Below are 17,986 nucleotides of genomic sequence, written 5' to 3'. Positions count from 1 at the left end.
TCACAATACTTGTCAAATCAGCTCCAAATAAAGAACGCAAGAATTGCAATCACTTATAAAGTAGGGATAAATTGTTATAAAACAGGGATAAAATGGAGACTGAGAAGATTGTGCTACGGTCTCACATTAAGTGACTCATGGAAGAGGAACTGCAACCTGGGATTCTGCATACCCAAACATTGCTGTATATACATACATTTACTAGGTACTATTTCTCCTTTGCACTCCAGAAGCTGGAGCTGTAATAATACCCTTTCAAAACCCATCCATATTCTTGTCCTTCACATGCTTTCCAAGATAGAAAAACTTCAGGAAAATCCAGTTAACTGATTACACGAGTTTTTACCCTCAGCTTTCCAAAAGATGTCTATTACCTGGAAAGCAAGCGCTTGCTAACAGAAACGCATTTATCAGTTTCCCTTGAAATTTAGGCAGTACTCTACATTTGAAATGGAGGCCTGGGTTTGACTTTTACAGAGCCCTTTGACGCTGCAGAACAAACGGAGTAGAGATGTGCTGAGACATTGCCTCCTGCCTGCAGCTGTCAGAAGAAGTGTTGAACGCCTCTGGCTTTATAGCGGGAAACATTGATCACAGGGTTGGTCTAGACTAATAGAGAAGAATTGACTGAGGATTGGAAGGGGAAGGTAATCTGGATGACAGTGATTATGAAATGAGTTTTCGATTCTAAGATGTGACAATAGCAGAGAAAGGAAAAAAGACTTAGAAAAACAAAAAACATGGAAAAAAAAACACAAACAATTCCCACTCGAAAAAGAAAATGCACAAAGCATAGACCATTATGCACAAAGCATAGATTGTTATGCCTGGTCACAAAGTTCTCGACCAAATAGAAAGCAAATATCACAGTAAAAATGGAAACAGAGTGACTAAGGGCAACTATAGAGGAACAGCAAAAGCATGTATGGATAAAATCAGAAATGCCAAGGTGCTAAAGCAATTTCGGTTAGCAAGGGGCACAAAATGAAACAAGATTTTACAAATACCTCAATAATACAAAGACAACAAAAGGCAGTAGATCCACTACTACACAAGCAGTAGTGTAGATCAACCACTACGCAGGGAAGGAAAGCAAATGCAACAGTTCAGCTAATGCGTGCTTCTTGTGCGTTAGCCCTCACCAAAAGTACCATTGTGACTTAATACTTACCAGATATGTTAAAAATAAAACACAATAAAAGATCGATTTCAACAAAAGATCTAGGAAGGCAACTACAACAAGCTAAAGTGTACGTAGTTAACTTAGGGCATGTGTCCTGGAGAGAAATGGAGGAGGGCAGGTAGACTCTGCCAACTTCAACCCCTAAAAAGATTCTGGAACCAATCATCAAACAGTTAATTTGTAAACACACAAAACTTACTAAGATAACGGTAGAAACAAACACAAAAAAACACACACAACATACACACTCCACCTCACGGTTTAGCACTTTGAGCTAATTTAACCTTTTTCTGACAGACATCTGGCTGAGCAGGTAAAGGGGCACCTTCGCTTCAGTAGGGCTCCTGTCACCGTCCCAACAAACAGGCTCTGGCGGCACATCCCAGATGTAATTACTGTGAATTGGCTTCACAACAGATTGAAGAAAGTCATCCTCAAGAAAAGGTATTGTTGCCACAGTTCACTGTCATCCTGGGAGGGCGTTTCAGGTGATTTTTGTCAGGGGCCTGTCTCGGCCTCAGTTTTGCAAAGTACTCCCATTAGCAACTTGGATTATCATAAAATTCACCCGTGACGCACACCTGGAAGGGGCTGTAAGCACTCTACTGACTAGCTCAAAATCAAAGGCAATCTTAAAGAATTTATGTCAGAACATTTCTACAGTAAGAGGAAGTGCTATTTTGGAAGGAGAAATCGAATACATGTGGGGGAAGAATAATATCTGGGGAACACAGTGAGCTGCAAAATGCAATGGTGGTAAAAGCATGCCGATCTCTCAGGCCTATTAATGAAAACATCGAAAGCAAGAAGTACAGTATTTCCTGCACAGGGTTGGGCCCAGGATTTACTAATGTAAATTTAGACTGTCTAGAAGAGCATAAAACATTCAGGTATTTAGAAGATATGTTCTTTACTGAAAAGCCAGTAGAGCTGGGCTTATTTAGTCTGAAAGAGATGACTAGGGGAGAACTTTGTAATGGTCTTCTGATGCAAATGCAGATCCTCTGAGAAGAGACAGTAAAAACTATTTTCCATGTATGAAAAGAAGGGTGAAAAAAATGTCTACAAAGATGATATGAGTTGCAACCTGGAATACCTTATAATTAGCTGAAAAGAAAGATGCTGGAAGAAGCTGTTGATGGATATTGCGGAATCTCCTCTACTGGAGGTTTTCAAGAAGATTTCAAGAAGGCCATGGCTATATTACAGTGCTGTTAGGTATGTCATGACAACACCTGAGAGGGAGCTGCCAGGCTGTATGGAGGTGCTTTGTCCAATGACTTTTCTGAAGAAGTTCTTACGAGAAATCTGAAGGGCCATCCAGGGCCAACTCCTTCAGTGAGGTAACGGTGACACAGGGCCTGAGTACAGAGCAGTCATGGAGAAAGTGCTTATGGAGAAAGGTGAGATCCTCAAAACTCATCCCCTCTGAAGGAAAACACACCGTCAGCTTTAAGACGGAACTAAAACTGCCAAGATATGAAACTCCGGAAAACTGAATTTATTAAGAAAACAGCAACTTCTCACAACTGTTTAGAGTTGTCAGAATACCTCCACAGAATGAAAGCTTAGATCTCTCAGGGCCAAATCTTGCACTGAACAGGTACATAAGCTTCAGCTATCTAACCTCCTATGCTATATTACAAGCACACTATTTTGAGTTTTGATTCAAACCTAATGAAGTTATTCCAATAACAAACCAGTCCTGAAGTAGAGGAACACTTGTCTTTGAGAGTACCATAATTAATAGAATTGTTTCTGTCTGGTTGCTAAGTAAGGAGACCCTGTAAGAAAGAAACAGTGCTGGAAAGTTCCTCAGACCCATCACCTTTCCAGAGCAGACATAACTCAGTGGTTTTCAAATGCTTCTCCCTCTCCCCTCCCCACATGTCCACAGGTATCTCAAGTGCTTTGAGAGAGGATAACGTAAGGTTTAAGACACAGCAGTACTCTATAGACCAGAACAGACCACGCTTCAAACAGGAATAGGCTGCAACAAACATCTTCCAGCTGGAAACAAATGGAACAAGCAACGTGGCCATAGCCCACCATCAAAGTAACAGGTGGGTTCAGGATTTCACATTGACAAATGCGAAATTCTGGCTGGTCAATAAACACCTACATGTTCCTGGTCTGTACTTGTCTCTGAGGACCCATCAGACGATTGGAACCAAAAGCAACAAGAAATTGTGGTAGCCATTTTCTTACCTTTCTACTGTTGATATGTCTCCCCCCAAACCAAACATACACACACAGAGTCAGCCTAAAAAATTGGCCACACTGCCAGGTGCGCAGGTTCACCAAATGGGGGTCTATGCCACAGCTCCATCCCGAGGCAGTGCTTACACTGAGCACATAAGAAAGAAGTCAATTTAATTCAAATAGTAACAAAGTGATTGACATTAGCCTTAAATGACTGAAAGTCTTGAGCTAAAAGTGAAACTAGGGATATGAATATGAATCTTATTTTTGCTTTTCAGCTATCTGCTCAGTTTTGCTGATATATTTTTGTCTTCAGACCACTCTTTTGACCATTCTCTTCTCCACTTTACTGAACACGTGCCTTGCAAGATGGTATGATAAATTTTAAATTTTGTTGGAATTTTAAAAGCAAATGGGACCAGCACATTGTCTTGCAGAAATTTGTTTGTTGGATTTGAACTGGTCTACATACACATCTCTGCACAGCACCTAGGATCCATCCTCCAGACACACGCGCACACACACAAACACACACACAAAATAAAGCCAACAAACATTTTGTTAGATAACAGTTAGCCACAGTAATAACAGCAATATTAGCGATACCAACAACAGGTTTGGTCCCAAAATATTTAAGTTACACAACTCATCTTGAATGCATTCATAAAAATACTTTTGTGTTGATATATGAGTTTTGCAGATCTAAATTACCATATTAGGCCAAGAGAGGGCCCCATTGAACTACATTTCCTTTGCCCACAACCCTTTTGAAGAAGAGGATTTGGGAAGATAGCAAGGGAAGAAGAAAGAGAGAGGAAACGTGACAAGTGCAAATGCACACCAGAAAAAGAAAGAAGAAAAAAGAAAATCTCATGTAATTTCTAGTGTTATGCTTTTGTTTTCTCTAAGACTGAACAATACAAAACCACACGTATAAGTAAGCCAGGTAAATGCACATGAACAAGAAGCAAAAACATACTGGAAGGAGAGGATGAACGTGCAGCTGGCACCTGGGGAAGACAACTCTCCTTTTGGAAAATACTGAAGAAGTTAACAAAGACTCCCAACAAGAGCAAGAATTTTACTGATGTCTCAACTCTTACATCTAAGGTTTTGCAGAAAGCTAAGCCACCTTGTCAGGCATAATGCATAGTCCACCTTTAATTAGTTACAGCCACATTCTCATTAAAATTGGTTAGAAGGGACTTTTGTCACTGAGGGGCGCAGAAGAAAAATAATATGTTTAACCTTTCCCTTTTAAAATAAAAATCATCATCTCAACTTAGAGCCCCCTTATTTTCTGAAGCTTGAGGTGTCCATGTAGTGTTGCCACTGGTTATACTGAGTTGTGTTCGTTTTTCTCTCCATTTTTTCACAGCACACACACAAAAAAACAAAAAAAAAAACAAAAAACAAACAAACAAAAAAAAAAACCTACTATTCTATGATACAAAACCCACTTGGACCATGGACAGAATTTTTCTACAGCTGTCTTTTCCCTTCTTAGAACTACCTTCACAAGTGACAGCTGTTGACTTTTACAAGAATTCTAACTATTCACACTTTGATAATACAACTTTAAAGCATTTCACACAAGTGTTCCAGTGAGTTAAAATAATTAAGTATAAATTGTATCTACTATTTGGGAAACTTGTTCAATGAGAAGAGCTCATGGCAGCGCATGTCACAGCAAGGACCACAGGATGTTGGCAGTCACAAGAAAAAGCCAAAAGAAAAGATACAAATGAAGGCAGGCATTCAGGCTCATGACTCAGTAAGCAAAAAATGCCATGGGGGGAATAAAGAATGCAAGTTTACAGAGGTACAGAGAAATATACTGTACATAACCTTCAGAATCTCAGATTTGATTTAAAAGGTAATACAAATCCAATAGAGGCATTTCAGGAGAAACTGAACAACACTAAAGCACAGGGCATGGAAGATTTCCTTGGCAAGAGCACCGCTGTTTTTCTTTTTGCTGTTTTTAATTTCCAAGCCTACGATTGAGAGGTGCCATTTAAGGCCTTGACAGCCCCTAGAAGATGGCAATTCCAGCTCCACTGAAATCCACCCTAGCCTATTTGGAAGAAAAAACCTTTAGATGCCAGCAAATAAAAAACTGTCTGTAAGTGGACTGCTGAGAATTAACCACTGGAAAGAAAAAAAAAAAAACTGTAAGTGCAGCAAGCTTACTGTACTGCCCTTTTCCAGTGCAGGTACTCTGCTAACCCATCTCCAGGCTGAATTAGCTCATGTAAGGTCACAGCTCAGAGAATTTGAAAGGATACTGACTGAGGGTTTTGAAACTCTTTTATAAAAAAACTAATTTGCCAGTTTCTATTTTAGAAGCTCTTTGATCCAACCATCAAAAATAGATGGAGACACATCCTGCCCAAATGCAAGTCATAAATGCTGAAAGATCATTCTACTAAACTTATACCCCCAGATCAAAGTCAGGCTGACACAAACTTCTTGCTGGATTTTTTGCTAGTATTCAACTAGGTAACATGAAAACCTTGCATTTCTCCCTTCCTGGTATGTCCACTGTGAAGGAGACAATATCCAGGAATACTTTCTTTATGCAATTGGCAAGACAAATTTGTCCCAGACTCTGAGGTTTGAATTGCTCACATGCAATACAAGACACCTGAGCATAACATCAGCTTCTCTACAAGGCCAGCCTCTAAGATAACCAAGTGGACCAGCTGTACACAGAAGGAATTCATTTTTGCCATGTGATGCCAGCCTTGGTGCTATCAGCAGAGGCCAACAAGGGTGCCACTCAGAAAGGTTTAATAAATAACGATGTGAACTTTACCCTTTCATAGCTACACACTGGGTAATATAAGGAGTGGATTGTAAAGAGTGCTTTATTGTAATGACCTACTATGCATGTAACACTTTTCTTTTTTCCTTTCTCTCTTTCTCTCTCTCTTTCACTGAAAATTAACTCCCTGCTGTCTCCCGAGCACACTTTTACGGGTTGCCATGTTCCCTCTGTGCCATGCAGTGGAAAATGGAGCTAGCACCTTAAAAGTCTGCGTTTCCCCTGTGTCCACAGTAGAGCATAATTCATTACCTGTTTCCTTAAGTCCTGAGCCGATCTATGAAGAGTGTGGTGGTTGTTAGCGGTGAGCCCTTTCGTAGAGGAGCCAGTGTTTGTAGTAGGATGGTGATTAGCAGCAGCCTGGTCTTTTCGGCTCTCAGCCTTATGTTCACTGTTCTTCTCCTTCCCTGGTGTGGCCTCTTTGCTTTTGTGTTTCTGAGCAGGTTCTTTCTCCTTCGATGATTTGCTGGACCCATTGAAAACTGAGAAGAGGGAAAACCAGACAGAGTATTAAAGAAAGAAAAAAAAGTACACACGAGCCTACATTCTTCATTGAAAACAACCCAACTTTCTTTGCTGTCAGTGTTCAATATTTAGTGAGCATCTTATTATAGCTAAAGTAAAATCAATACAGAAATAGAAACGCTATTTTGCATATTTATCTAAATTAACAGATTTACTAAAGTGAGCTATTTCCTTTGATTATTAGAACATTATCTTCAATACCCAAATTAAAACATACAAGGTATATTACTATTTAGATTGACCTAAATATAGACTTTTCCATTTGATTTTTATTTATGACAGTTTTAATTAACTTTTTGCTGCGGCAGTGAGGAAGTGCTGAACATAACATAAACAGAAAAAGGATTTATTTTTACTTTAACATAAAGAAAGGAAATGTTCCATGAAAAAGCATGTTTTGTTTTCATCAATATCCAAACTGCTGAACCAAACTGACAGCAGCTTGCTTATAGCAGACAAGCTGCAAATAGAAGAAGGTACTTCTGCAAATGAAGGAAAATAATAAAAACTGTTTGGAACATGTCAGATAAAGTAATGTGGGGGGCCCAAGCTGAGCATCCTAGCCTTCTGCTGAAGGGATAAGAAAGCACAGAATAGAAACCACATTTTTTGTGCAATAAATATTGTGTAAAAATGCGTACAAGTCTATCTCAATAAGGTTCATTCCTTTCCCTCTGCTGAATTTAAGAATATACATTGCTTTTTATTGTCAGGGAACACAAAAAGTTGAGATTTTTATCTGTATTTTTTTCAAAAAGTCAATTTTGTCCTTCTGTCTGTTTGTTAATCAAAATATGTTGTAAATATATGTAAGTGCTTCCTGCTCATCAGTGAGGCACATGACAGAGGTCTGTGAGGTTTGTGATCTGACGTCCACAATGGACGAATGCTCTCCTGCCTTCTCTACTCATCTACTCTTGTTCTTCAGCCCTCTCTTTTGACCTGGCTTAGGGAAGGATGTAAGTAAGAAAATTCCTAAATACTCAACGGCACAAAGATCTAAGAATTGTATGTATTACACATGACACACACTATCTGTTTGGGAATATTAACTGAATGAATTAAGTCATTGTTTCCTTGGGAAATGAAAGCCTTATTCAATCAATAAACATGATATGCCTATGATACATTCCTTTTTATCTAAATTGCAAAGATTAGCTGTCTCTACAGATGTCCTGTAGTAGTACAGGAGTAGTAGCAATAATAGTAGTAATGATAAGCAACCAACAATCCTGCTGGCCCGAGGAGGTGCATCTAAGCCGCTTCTGAGCTGCTAAGGTATGTCAAAGCTGCTTCACCTACCTCCCAACCTTCCCACCGTGCCTCCAAAAATGGAAATTCCAGCAAGCTATCAAAAAAATTGTTATTCAGGTCACTCATCACGTTGGGTTGGTAGTAAGCATTAAAGCAGATGATGTAAAAGAAAATTTGAAATTGTACATTATTCCACCTCCTCCTCTTTCCCTCTCTTCCTGTTGCATAAATTGAGTAGGAAGGAGAGAAATCCCGTCTGCAGCGAAGTCACCGCAAATTCCCCTGTGGCTTTGGCTCTGCCGAGCTCGGGAGCAACTGGCGCTGCCCCAGACAGCCAAGGATTTCTCTGTGATTTCAGTGGAAGTCTCATAACCTCCGTGTCTCATTTCCAGTGATGGAACTGATAATAATTGCCAACCCCTCTCGGGGAGTTCATGACAATACATTTATCCTCCTTTGTAAGGAGTTCTCACATCAGATGGAAGGCAGTACAAATGCACAAAGTGCGACTATTTATTTTTAATAAGATGTAGCACAAACAAATGATGGCAGCTTTGTTAATACGTATTTCATCACTGCAAGCGATATTTTTCTTCAGAGGGAACAAATTGTATATACTGATCTGTTCCTCATACGGAAACGCTAAGTCAGAGAGATTAGTTTTTTGTATTCAGTTGCCACTTTATAACTGAAAATTACTAAAACAGAAAACACAGCCAAAAAGCCAAACTGTGCACTTTTATGGTTCACCAAAAAAAAAAAAAAAACAAACCAAAAAAAAAAAAAAACAGCGAACATGAGACAAGGTATATTTTATATGCAACAGCTCATTAATTTTAAGTGTCGTGGGAACCCTGCCAGTTTTACCCTCTGAGTAATTATCCTTTGTCTTAATTTGTAAGATTCTTGAAAGGGGGAAGAGAGAAATGAGAGAAAAAAAAAGTTCGCTCTCACAGGAAAAGCTTAAAAAGCTTAAACCCTGAGAACACAACAAAAAGGGTGAGACATCGATGCAAAACGGTCCTGGCTATGCTGTCTCTAGTTATAGATGGTATCGGTTTCTAAAAAAAAAAAAAAAAATCAGTATTTCTTGCTTCAAACACCTATAATGGTATTATATCCAGACAGGTGTAAAAACCTTTCTATAATGAGGTTTGCCAAATTCGCAACCATATTATATGAACAAGTATGTAAGTGTTCACCCAATTAATTACAAGACATTATCACAAGCCAAACACTTAAGGAAAAAAAAAATCCCATAGACCATGATTTTGCTCCCATCTGAGTAAAAATGTGGAATTAAGTTATTTAGACTTACAGAGTATAATACAGGATCGAACTTTGGCCCAAATAGCTAGTAAGACAGTTCAGTGAAAAGATGAAATTACTAGGGAAGGAAGACCAACCCCCCCCCCCCCCCGAAATATAATTGTTGAAAAGTAACTGATAATAAGAAAGAAAAATCCACTTCTCAAAGGAAAACAAACAAACAACCACCACAACAATCATGCATGAAATATCACCGAGACCAAATCTTGTTTAACTATAAAATGATTACTAATTCTTTTGTGTCTTCTTATGCAGCAAATTGCATTTCCCCTCATGTCTGTCAGCCCTTCAATATTTCTGAGGCATTTAGGAAAGCAGAAAAGGTGTACCTTATACTTTACTAAGCTCAGATATAAACATGCCACAGCTACAATCTCCCGTCCTAGAGATAACTGTGACATGCACAACATCCAGTTACATGTTTTCCTTGTGAAACAGTAGTCAATAAAAGTTTCATCCTTGAAACAATGATTTCATTAAAAAATAAAAAATAAGAGAAAGGGGGAGAAAAATAAAACACACGAGCCACAGAACTCACACTGTTCAAGGAGAAATCTTTTAGAGTCTTGAATTATGATTATTTTACACTACCTTAACCAGTTCTGTACTTCCAGAAGAGCTTTTAGTTAAAGGCAAGAGCACTACAAATAAATGATTAAAAGTATAAGCAAATTATTATCGTTCAGAAACTTCAAATAGAAAAATGGATATCTTCTTATCCGTATCTATCTGAATGCTCATTCTGAAATGCTGCTTCCTCCAAAGCAATTATTATTATTAGGCTGAAACAATAAGAGTCCCGTAGTGAAATATTTGTGGGTCTTTTGGTTAGCAGTGATGATCAAACACAAAGCAATTGAACCACTACATTCAAAACTTGCAAGCACTGAGGTTTTTTAAACCACTGATATAATTTATGGCAGCAGAGCAAAACCTTATGGCAAGCATCATCCCCCATGGACACAGCGCAGCTCCCTTTGCAGAAGGGGGCCTGGACCCTGGGCACCAATATTCACACAGGATCCCATCCAGGGATTTGGGGGTATCTCATTTCAAACCATGATAAAGAATCCCTACACAAACCAATGCAAACTGTGCAAATCATGCCTGTAACTACGTACAGCTATAATAATGACTAAGAAAAGTTTGATCGAATAAAGTCATAGATGTGCTTGATTACTACAGATTAACCTAGCATTTACTAAGGGAATTGACACTTCACTAAGCCATAAACATTTATTAAGTTTTCAGCAATTTTCTGAAGTATTTCTGGAAATATATATGCACGCCGTTATTTTATAGGGTATATCCAGTCATCCATTCAGAAGCCAATTTATATTTTTGTACAATAATAAGGTTTTCACTATTTAAACAGCAGAATTACAGGACTGTGTTCAGTCAACAGCTGACACTATGTGCAAAGCCTTCTCTCACAAGCCCTCCTCCAGTTTATTCCTGTACCAGAAATGCTCTCTGTAGACTCCCCCGTTATCTCAAGCATAAGGAACAGCAGAGTGTTCATGTATGAACATTTCTGCTGTACGTTCTGGAAGATAAAGGCATGGACCATACATGTACACACATGCTACATGTAGCAGAGCTCGTGCTGCATAAAGCAAGTGATTGCACATTCACAGAACTATTCAAAACAAAGAGGGAAGATAAGAGTGAAAGGGAAAAGTTTTGTTTTCAGAAGGAGAAGAGGGAGCCTTGCCAATTTTGTGAACCCGAGCCAGCTATTCCAATGCAAACCTCATGTTGTTACATAGATCATGTTTGGGAAGAGATGTAATATTAATCAACTTTCTGGCATTAAGTATCCGTTACTGTACAAAAACATTCTTGCTCTGGCTTTAATTCAGTTTTAAGTCACTGTGAAAACATTTATGTGGCTCTCAAACTGCCTTAAAGGACCCAGGCAATAATTCTTTTCTCCTCCCGCAGGAACTAAAACAATGCTCTACTTCCATAAAACAGAATATTTTAATGCTGCCAATTGTTTTCCTTAAGTGTTAGGTATGCTCAGACTTCTATAAACCATTCCAGAGATAGGAGCTCTCTTCCTGAGCCCCAAACACTACCTACATACTTGAGAGGTCAGTGGCAAAGGTGTATTTCAGGAGAAGAAAAGGACACCACAACACTGCTGGTGTTATGCGGTACGAAAACACTCAGCATGGCTGTTTCTGCACTTCTCAAGCCCTAACCCAGCTCTACACAATTTGGACGTGGACAATTCCAAAACAAAGTTTCCCCAGCTGTATGCGAACAGGAGACAAACAGGAGAACTGGCTGATAACATGGCATTTCTTTTTGCCACTATCAATAACGCAACGCAAAACCCTTCACACGCACGAACACATTGGGCCATCACAAGGAGCGTTATTGGTATGAGGCACCACACCATTTGCAAAAATCCAATACCAAGTGTCTCATCTTAACACAAATTCATTACTCTCACCTAACCATTATGACAAAAACAACGTCAAAAGGGTCACTCGCTAAGCAGCAAGTCCGTACAAGAAGTGTCTATCTGTTACCACCAGTCTCTCACCAGGATAACAATTCAATTTTTTTGAGCAACTTCCAGCTCCCCTATTCTTCTCCACAGGTCATACATCTAGCTACTGAAAAGCCACAAATCCCCAAATGTGTTGTGTCTGATTTGCATATTTAAATATGTAAATTACTGCAAAACGGGTAATTTTCATGTTACATATTTTTGCAGAAAAATTAAATGTGCAAAATGTTTATTGCAACAATTACTGGTTCCATGGTATTTCAACAAAAGGCTGTAAATCATCAAAATAATTGCCTATCCATTAACTATTGTAGCACTGTGCCTGAAATTTTCTCATTCTGCATTTTAGCTGGATGCAGAAAATGTATTTCTTCTGAATGTTTACCTCTTCAGGATTAATTTTACTGAAAAAGATGCACAAGCCTAAGACTCTGTCTTATGTACCAAACTACAAATATTTAATTTAGTTAAAAAAAAAAAAAGCAACTAAATGAGGAATTTTGAATTTTCTTACAAAACACTCAAATGGTAATGTATGTAAAAGATATACCACTTAAGCCCAAGATGTACAAACAGTGCATTGAACTACATCCTGAAACAAGAAAAAAGTATCTATGATCTTTTCCAGCACCATCTTTGTTATTACACGTGTAAGGAAATTACTCCCCTAAATTATCCATTGCAAACTGAGAACCGAAACATTCTTCAGCATTTTTGGCAAGCGAGGAAGACAGCACTAAAGCAAAGTATAGTATTTCTCGCAATGCCTGCTTACTGCACGCTACTGCCAGATCTGTTTTGAAATTTGAGCCTTAAGAAAAAGGGCATCTATACAACTTCCCCCCTACTCATTTCAGACAAAAGGCACGCAGACCGGTTTTTATCTGACCAAGTTAACAAAACACAGCAGGGACCAGGACCCGTTTTTGCCCCAGCCAGCTTTTACACACTGAAATCTCGTTTGCTCTGGCTAAGGAAATCACAAAGAAGTCTGTTTACAAATAATGACGGCTAACTCTGCTTTCCTAAACATACGCTAGAATTTAATTGTTTGTCTTGGGCATCTGAGGACAAATACAGCATTGCCAGGTAAGCTGGCTCAGATGCACACCTCTGAACCTCTCTGGTGGTGTCAGAAATAGCTAATCCTGCAACCACCTTACTTAAGGAAATTGGCAGATCATTACTGTAGGAACTGCCGCCCTCAGAGTTGACTACTCAGCTGTATCTGGGGACACTGCTCCTCCTTGAGGCCCTTTTCCAGTCCACAAGCCCTTAAGGCTCCTTTCTAGTGGAGCAACGCCATCCGCTTTCGCTCTTTCGATGGGACGGATAACCCAACAACTCCCTAACTGCATCTTCCAGCTCCAGCTCGCAGCCTGCCTAACAAAACACTTGGCACCTGCAAACATTTTCCTTCAGGAGCCTGTGGAGAAAACCTTCTGTTGTGCCACAGAATGAAATCAAAGTAGGATTTATTTAGTTGCGAGGAATTCAAAGAATTAGTTTTACAGAGGCCTAAAACCTACCCTCTTACCTACACAGGGAATTTCCTCCGGGCAGCAGGGAGGTGTAAGTCAGCCGCCGTCCCTCCCCGGGGACCGAGGGCCTGCTTGCCCTGCGCGTCAGTCTGCCGTGGCTGAGGCCTGACACCCTCCTCCCTCTGCAGAAGGTCAATTTTCTAAAAGATCAATGTCTCCACATCTCCTCCTCCACGCCGGCAAGACGCCCTGTCATCCAGGCTGTGGTTGAGAAGTTTCTCCCCACGCCTGGCAGCCACACTGAAGAAAAAACGCGTTGTTTAAGCCAACGCTTCCGCCTGGCTTCTTCCATCAAATTCCTTGCATTCAAAGCCCCATACTAGTCTCGGATGGACTGATGGTCATTTGAGATGGGTATAAAACGCAGGCTGGGAAATAAGCGTACCCATCTGAGCAGCACACAGACATCCTGTGACTGGGCATCCTGGATCCAAATACTGGGAATGAAGGCGGTTCCTACAGCCACACTCGAGGGTTGGTAACAGGGCTGCAGTTACAACCCAGGCATCTGGGCTTCTGCACTAGCTGAGGCAATACGCACCGCATCATCCCTACTTTTCCATACGTTAATTTTGAAATTCACCACAAACTTACTTAGAAGGTTTGAAGTTAAAAGGGAACTATGTGCTTTAAAAGGACATGCATCCTTGACTTGCTTTCCATAAGGCTATTCTAACATCACTTCAATATACTGAAACAGCGAGATGAATTACATTCTTCTGACTGAATGTTCATATGGTTTCTTAGCTGAGAAAGTATTCTTTTGAAGTCAGTAGCTATATGGAAACGAAGTGATTCAGTTGATTAGTTTCTCACCTTTCACTGTTTTAACCCTGCTATAAATCCTAACTCAATTAAAATAATTCTGGTTAGAACCAAAATTCCACACTCCTCCTCAAGAGATATACACTATTAAAGGCACAAACCTCTGCTAATTTTATTGCCAAATTTGACAGAAAAGTTATCGATGGTGTTTTGCACAGGTCAGACTAGAGCTGAACTCTGACTTGAGTTTATTTGGGACACATACTGTAATGCATAAAAGCAAGCAATAACCTCTCACACATTTTACTCTACATTACAAGAGAACACTTCTCTTGCAAACAAAAACTGAAAGTCGTTAGCCAATGTCATCTTCTCTTAGTGAGAAATGCTCATTGTAAATTTAAGCATTCTGAAAAAGACAGTTATGGGAAGAGCAAGCCAAGAGTTAGGTGCAGAACAACCCACACAGCATGAGGGAGATCTCTCCAGAACTAATATCAGTTTCTAACCAAGCCAAAAAACACCACCAATGACACCCAAGCCTTTATCTGCTGCTAACTAATCTTAACATATGTCAGACCTGGCCTAATCAGCTGAAGTTTGGCAATGACGTGAAACCAGTTTTTGAGAGCACAGCTCCAACATTTTCCCTTGTGGCAGCTGCAGCAATTATTTTAGAAAACAGTTTAACTGCAACGCTGTCACTGCGTGCACTCAGACATTGCATGAAGGAAAGCCTTGCACATTGCTACATATCCCTTTTGCACATGCCCATGGACATAGGGGATAAACACTTCTCTTGCTAAGCATTTCACTTTGCTCTTTAACAGTTAGGTACGTGTGCAGCACATCAGAAGTACTAAGACAGGAGGAAGAAAGGGCACAGGTAACAATCTGATTCTTGAAATAAGCTTATTGCAAGCACAAAGCTTGGAAGGTGACAAGTCAGTTGAACTAATACTCCAATTCATTCAGCAAGCTATGCCACGTGCTATATCAGCTTCTCATTCATACTTAGGCATTTTCGATCTAGTTATCTGTCCAAAAGGTGGCTCAACAGGCTAGGTTATAACACAATTTGGTGTACAACCCTAATAACATCCCCCACTGGTGTCAGAAGAGGATATTGACAAATGACTTCAACAGGAAAGTTGTTCTGGTCCCCATTTAGTAGAAAGCAATCATTTGACACTGTCTAATGACATTAATCAAGCTCTGAACCTTTGTTGTTGTATGTCATAGCAAATGCTTAGCATTTTCAGGTCCAAAGTACTTGACTACACATTGTACATTAAAAACAAAAGACTTTAATTCATTAAAAATAGACTCTCACGCTAGATTAAGTTCATTTGGTGCACCCGTCCCTGGTCTGCCTTTGTGTGTGGTCTCATTTAAAAGAGACACACATGAACCAGAACCTACTTTATTCAGAGGAAACAAAAATACTATTGGCTGTCAACCAAAATAACAGACACTGAAAAATGGGAATACTCCTGGGTAAGGAGATTTTAATTAAAAAATAAAAAGAAGAAGAAGAAGGAGACAAAAAAGGAAATGTCAATGACGATGAAGAAGAAGCTGCCTTCTCTGGGAATTCCTATTCCATCACCTTTGTCAAAACATCTCACATTGTCTCCTATGTATTTTATAAAGGTCTTTTGCACGTCTATTAAAACAGCAGCTTCACTTATGCTCAGTCTGATCTATATTGATAAAGATTACGAAGCCATTAATGGCTCATTAAGTTTGCCTTTACTTACCCCCAATTAAGATTTCAGGTGTCTCTGGTTTTGAGCTAATTTCAAAGTGGCTGCCATCTGGGACCTTCTCAAGGGACATGATCGGCTCCTTTTGTAATGATATATCACATCTAAAACTCTAAGGCAGCACTTCTGTTACGTGCAGTCTCATTTTCCATATACAGAGCTTTGTGCTTGTTACTTTGTTTGGTTTACTTAGAAATCAATCCAAAGTGCTAAGTTTTGATCCATGGCTTTTACAGCATTAAAGTGCCTGCTTACAGCTGACGGTTGAAATATTATTAGGTATGACAGCCCTTTCCACTTCTCCACAAATTGTTCACAAAAAAGGGGAGTTTTTGAGCTGGGGTGTGCAATAAAAAACAGATCCAGCCACCATCATGAAAAATAATTCTGGTATATATAACAAGGGATTTCTTTACAGAAAATTTCATTTTGAAAAGCAGAGATGAGGACCAGCACAGTGATGTAATTGGAATCTATTCATCTCTTCTTCAGAGCTGAGAGTAGCATGAAAGAAGGAAAAAAAAAAGCAGGCACAGGTCACAACCACCTCTGAAAAAGTGCTCTGTAGAAACACCTTCCTCTCCGTCCTGTTGCTAAGAGGGAAGCTGAACAAGCAGTCACCAGAAGGAAAGATTTTCATGGTAAACTAATACTGGGGAAGGGAATGGGGAGCACAGAATCCATTTTGAAATGATTAAAGACAGAGAGGGCACAGACTTGTCATGATACAATAGCTTTGCTAGAGACTGAAAGCAAGTCTTACAGGACTTTGGCAGTGGAACATCATGGCATGCTCAGAAAGTTTTCAGCATGGTTTTTAGTTCTTCCATTTTACACTAGCTGACGTTGCAACGTAACACTGATAAACTTATCAAGATTTGACGTTAGGACATTGTGACAGAAAGATTTTGTAATGAATGCAGTTTTTGTTGATTTGCAAAGAAATAACTAACTTCATAAAACTCCTGTAAAACCCTTCTAAGTTACCAAGAGCATAAATGCAGTATCTTTACCTACTGCAACTGTGGTATCAATATTGCATTTGAGAAACTAAGTGTTGCCCTTTTCACATGTTTTGATAACACTTAAGAAGTACTTAGATGCTTATATTTAACTTTGATCAAACAAATTCATTCTAGATAAAGCATCAGTCTCAAAAGAGCTAGTGAGTGTCTCCAGCCCTGCAGTTACAGCTCCAGCACAGAGAGAGTTCAGACTGTCAGGGGAAACAGGTTAAAAAAGAAGATGCTAACACATCTCACTCCATTTTCCCATTATGTCCTATATCTTTTTTCACTCAGGTCCACAAGGATGTACAAGGATTCTGTTCTTAAGTTTGTCTACTAGGCAGTGTAAGAGAACAGCAGTATTTAGACCTACCTTGCCCATTTGGAACTTGTTTATGCGTTTTTCCTTTCCTGGGGGTTGACTGGCATGATGATGAAGCATTATTTGTAGCTGTTTTTGTGTCTTCTGTCTCCTCCTCTTCTTCTTCTTCATCCTCTTCATCCTGAGAACTTCCAAAGTATACCATGTTGCTGGGCAGGGCTGGGGAACCTGATCATTAGAAAGAAATGGCTCATTAACAACATTACATTCACTTACTGCACTAACCATATTGATCACAATCTACTTGAGTGTTATGCATAGCAAGGGAAGAGACACCCAGAGATGGAAGGTCACAGTACTGCATGACTAACTGGAGCCTTCTTTATTTGTTTCTACCAAAAGAATACCTATGTGCTTGAAAAGGAGGGTTCCCCCTCTCCAAAAATAAAAATAAAAAAGCACATTGTATTCATACTTTAGACAAGCAAACAGTCTTGCTACAAGTCCTAATTAATAGTGTTGTTTGTTCAGAAAAGGACTAATGCACATGCTTAATTTCAAATGCATGCTTTACTGCCTTGCTCAAGTCTTAATGCATGAACTAGAAGCGTACAGCCTTTCCAAACAGAAGAAAAAGGAGTATTTACAAACCAATCTGCACCCCAGTAATATTTTTAGGTTATTATTACAATAAAATATTAGTGTTTAAACTTCACAGTGCTTTGCAGACCTCTATGGCATTGT

General features: G+C 39.4%; 1 protein-coding gene across 1 annotated transcript in view; it reads right to left on the bottom strand.

Annotated features, from left to right (window-relative positions):
- Nucleotides 1-17,986, bottom strand: part of JARID2 (jumonji and AT-rich interaction domain containing 2) — a 213,225-nt gene that overhangs the window by 31,057 nt on the left and 164,182 nt on the right. The window contains exons 5-6 of the mRNA XM_048057982.2: nucleotides 17,294-17,470; nucleotides 6,465-6,694 (exon numbers count right to left, since the gene is read on the bottom strand). Coding sequence (XP_047913939.2) covers nucleotides 6,465-6,694; nucleotides 17,294-17,470 — 407 coding nt within the window. The remainder of the gene's footprint in view (nucleotides 1-6,464; nucleotides 6,695-17,293; nucleotides 17,471-17,986) is intronic.

The sequence above is a fragment of the Anser cygnoides genome, chromosome 2 (genome assembly GCF_040182565.1).
Source record: "Anser cygnoides isolate HZ-2024a breed goose chromosome 2, Taihu_goose_T2T_genome, whole genome shotgun sequence".
Taxonomy (NCBI): Eukaryota; Metazoa; Chordata; class Aves; order Anseriformes; family Anatidae; genus Anser; species Anser cygnoides.
This window is presented reverse-complemented; position numbering and strand designations above follow the sequence as displayed.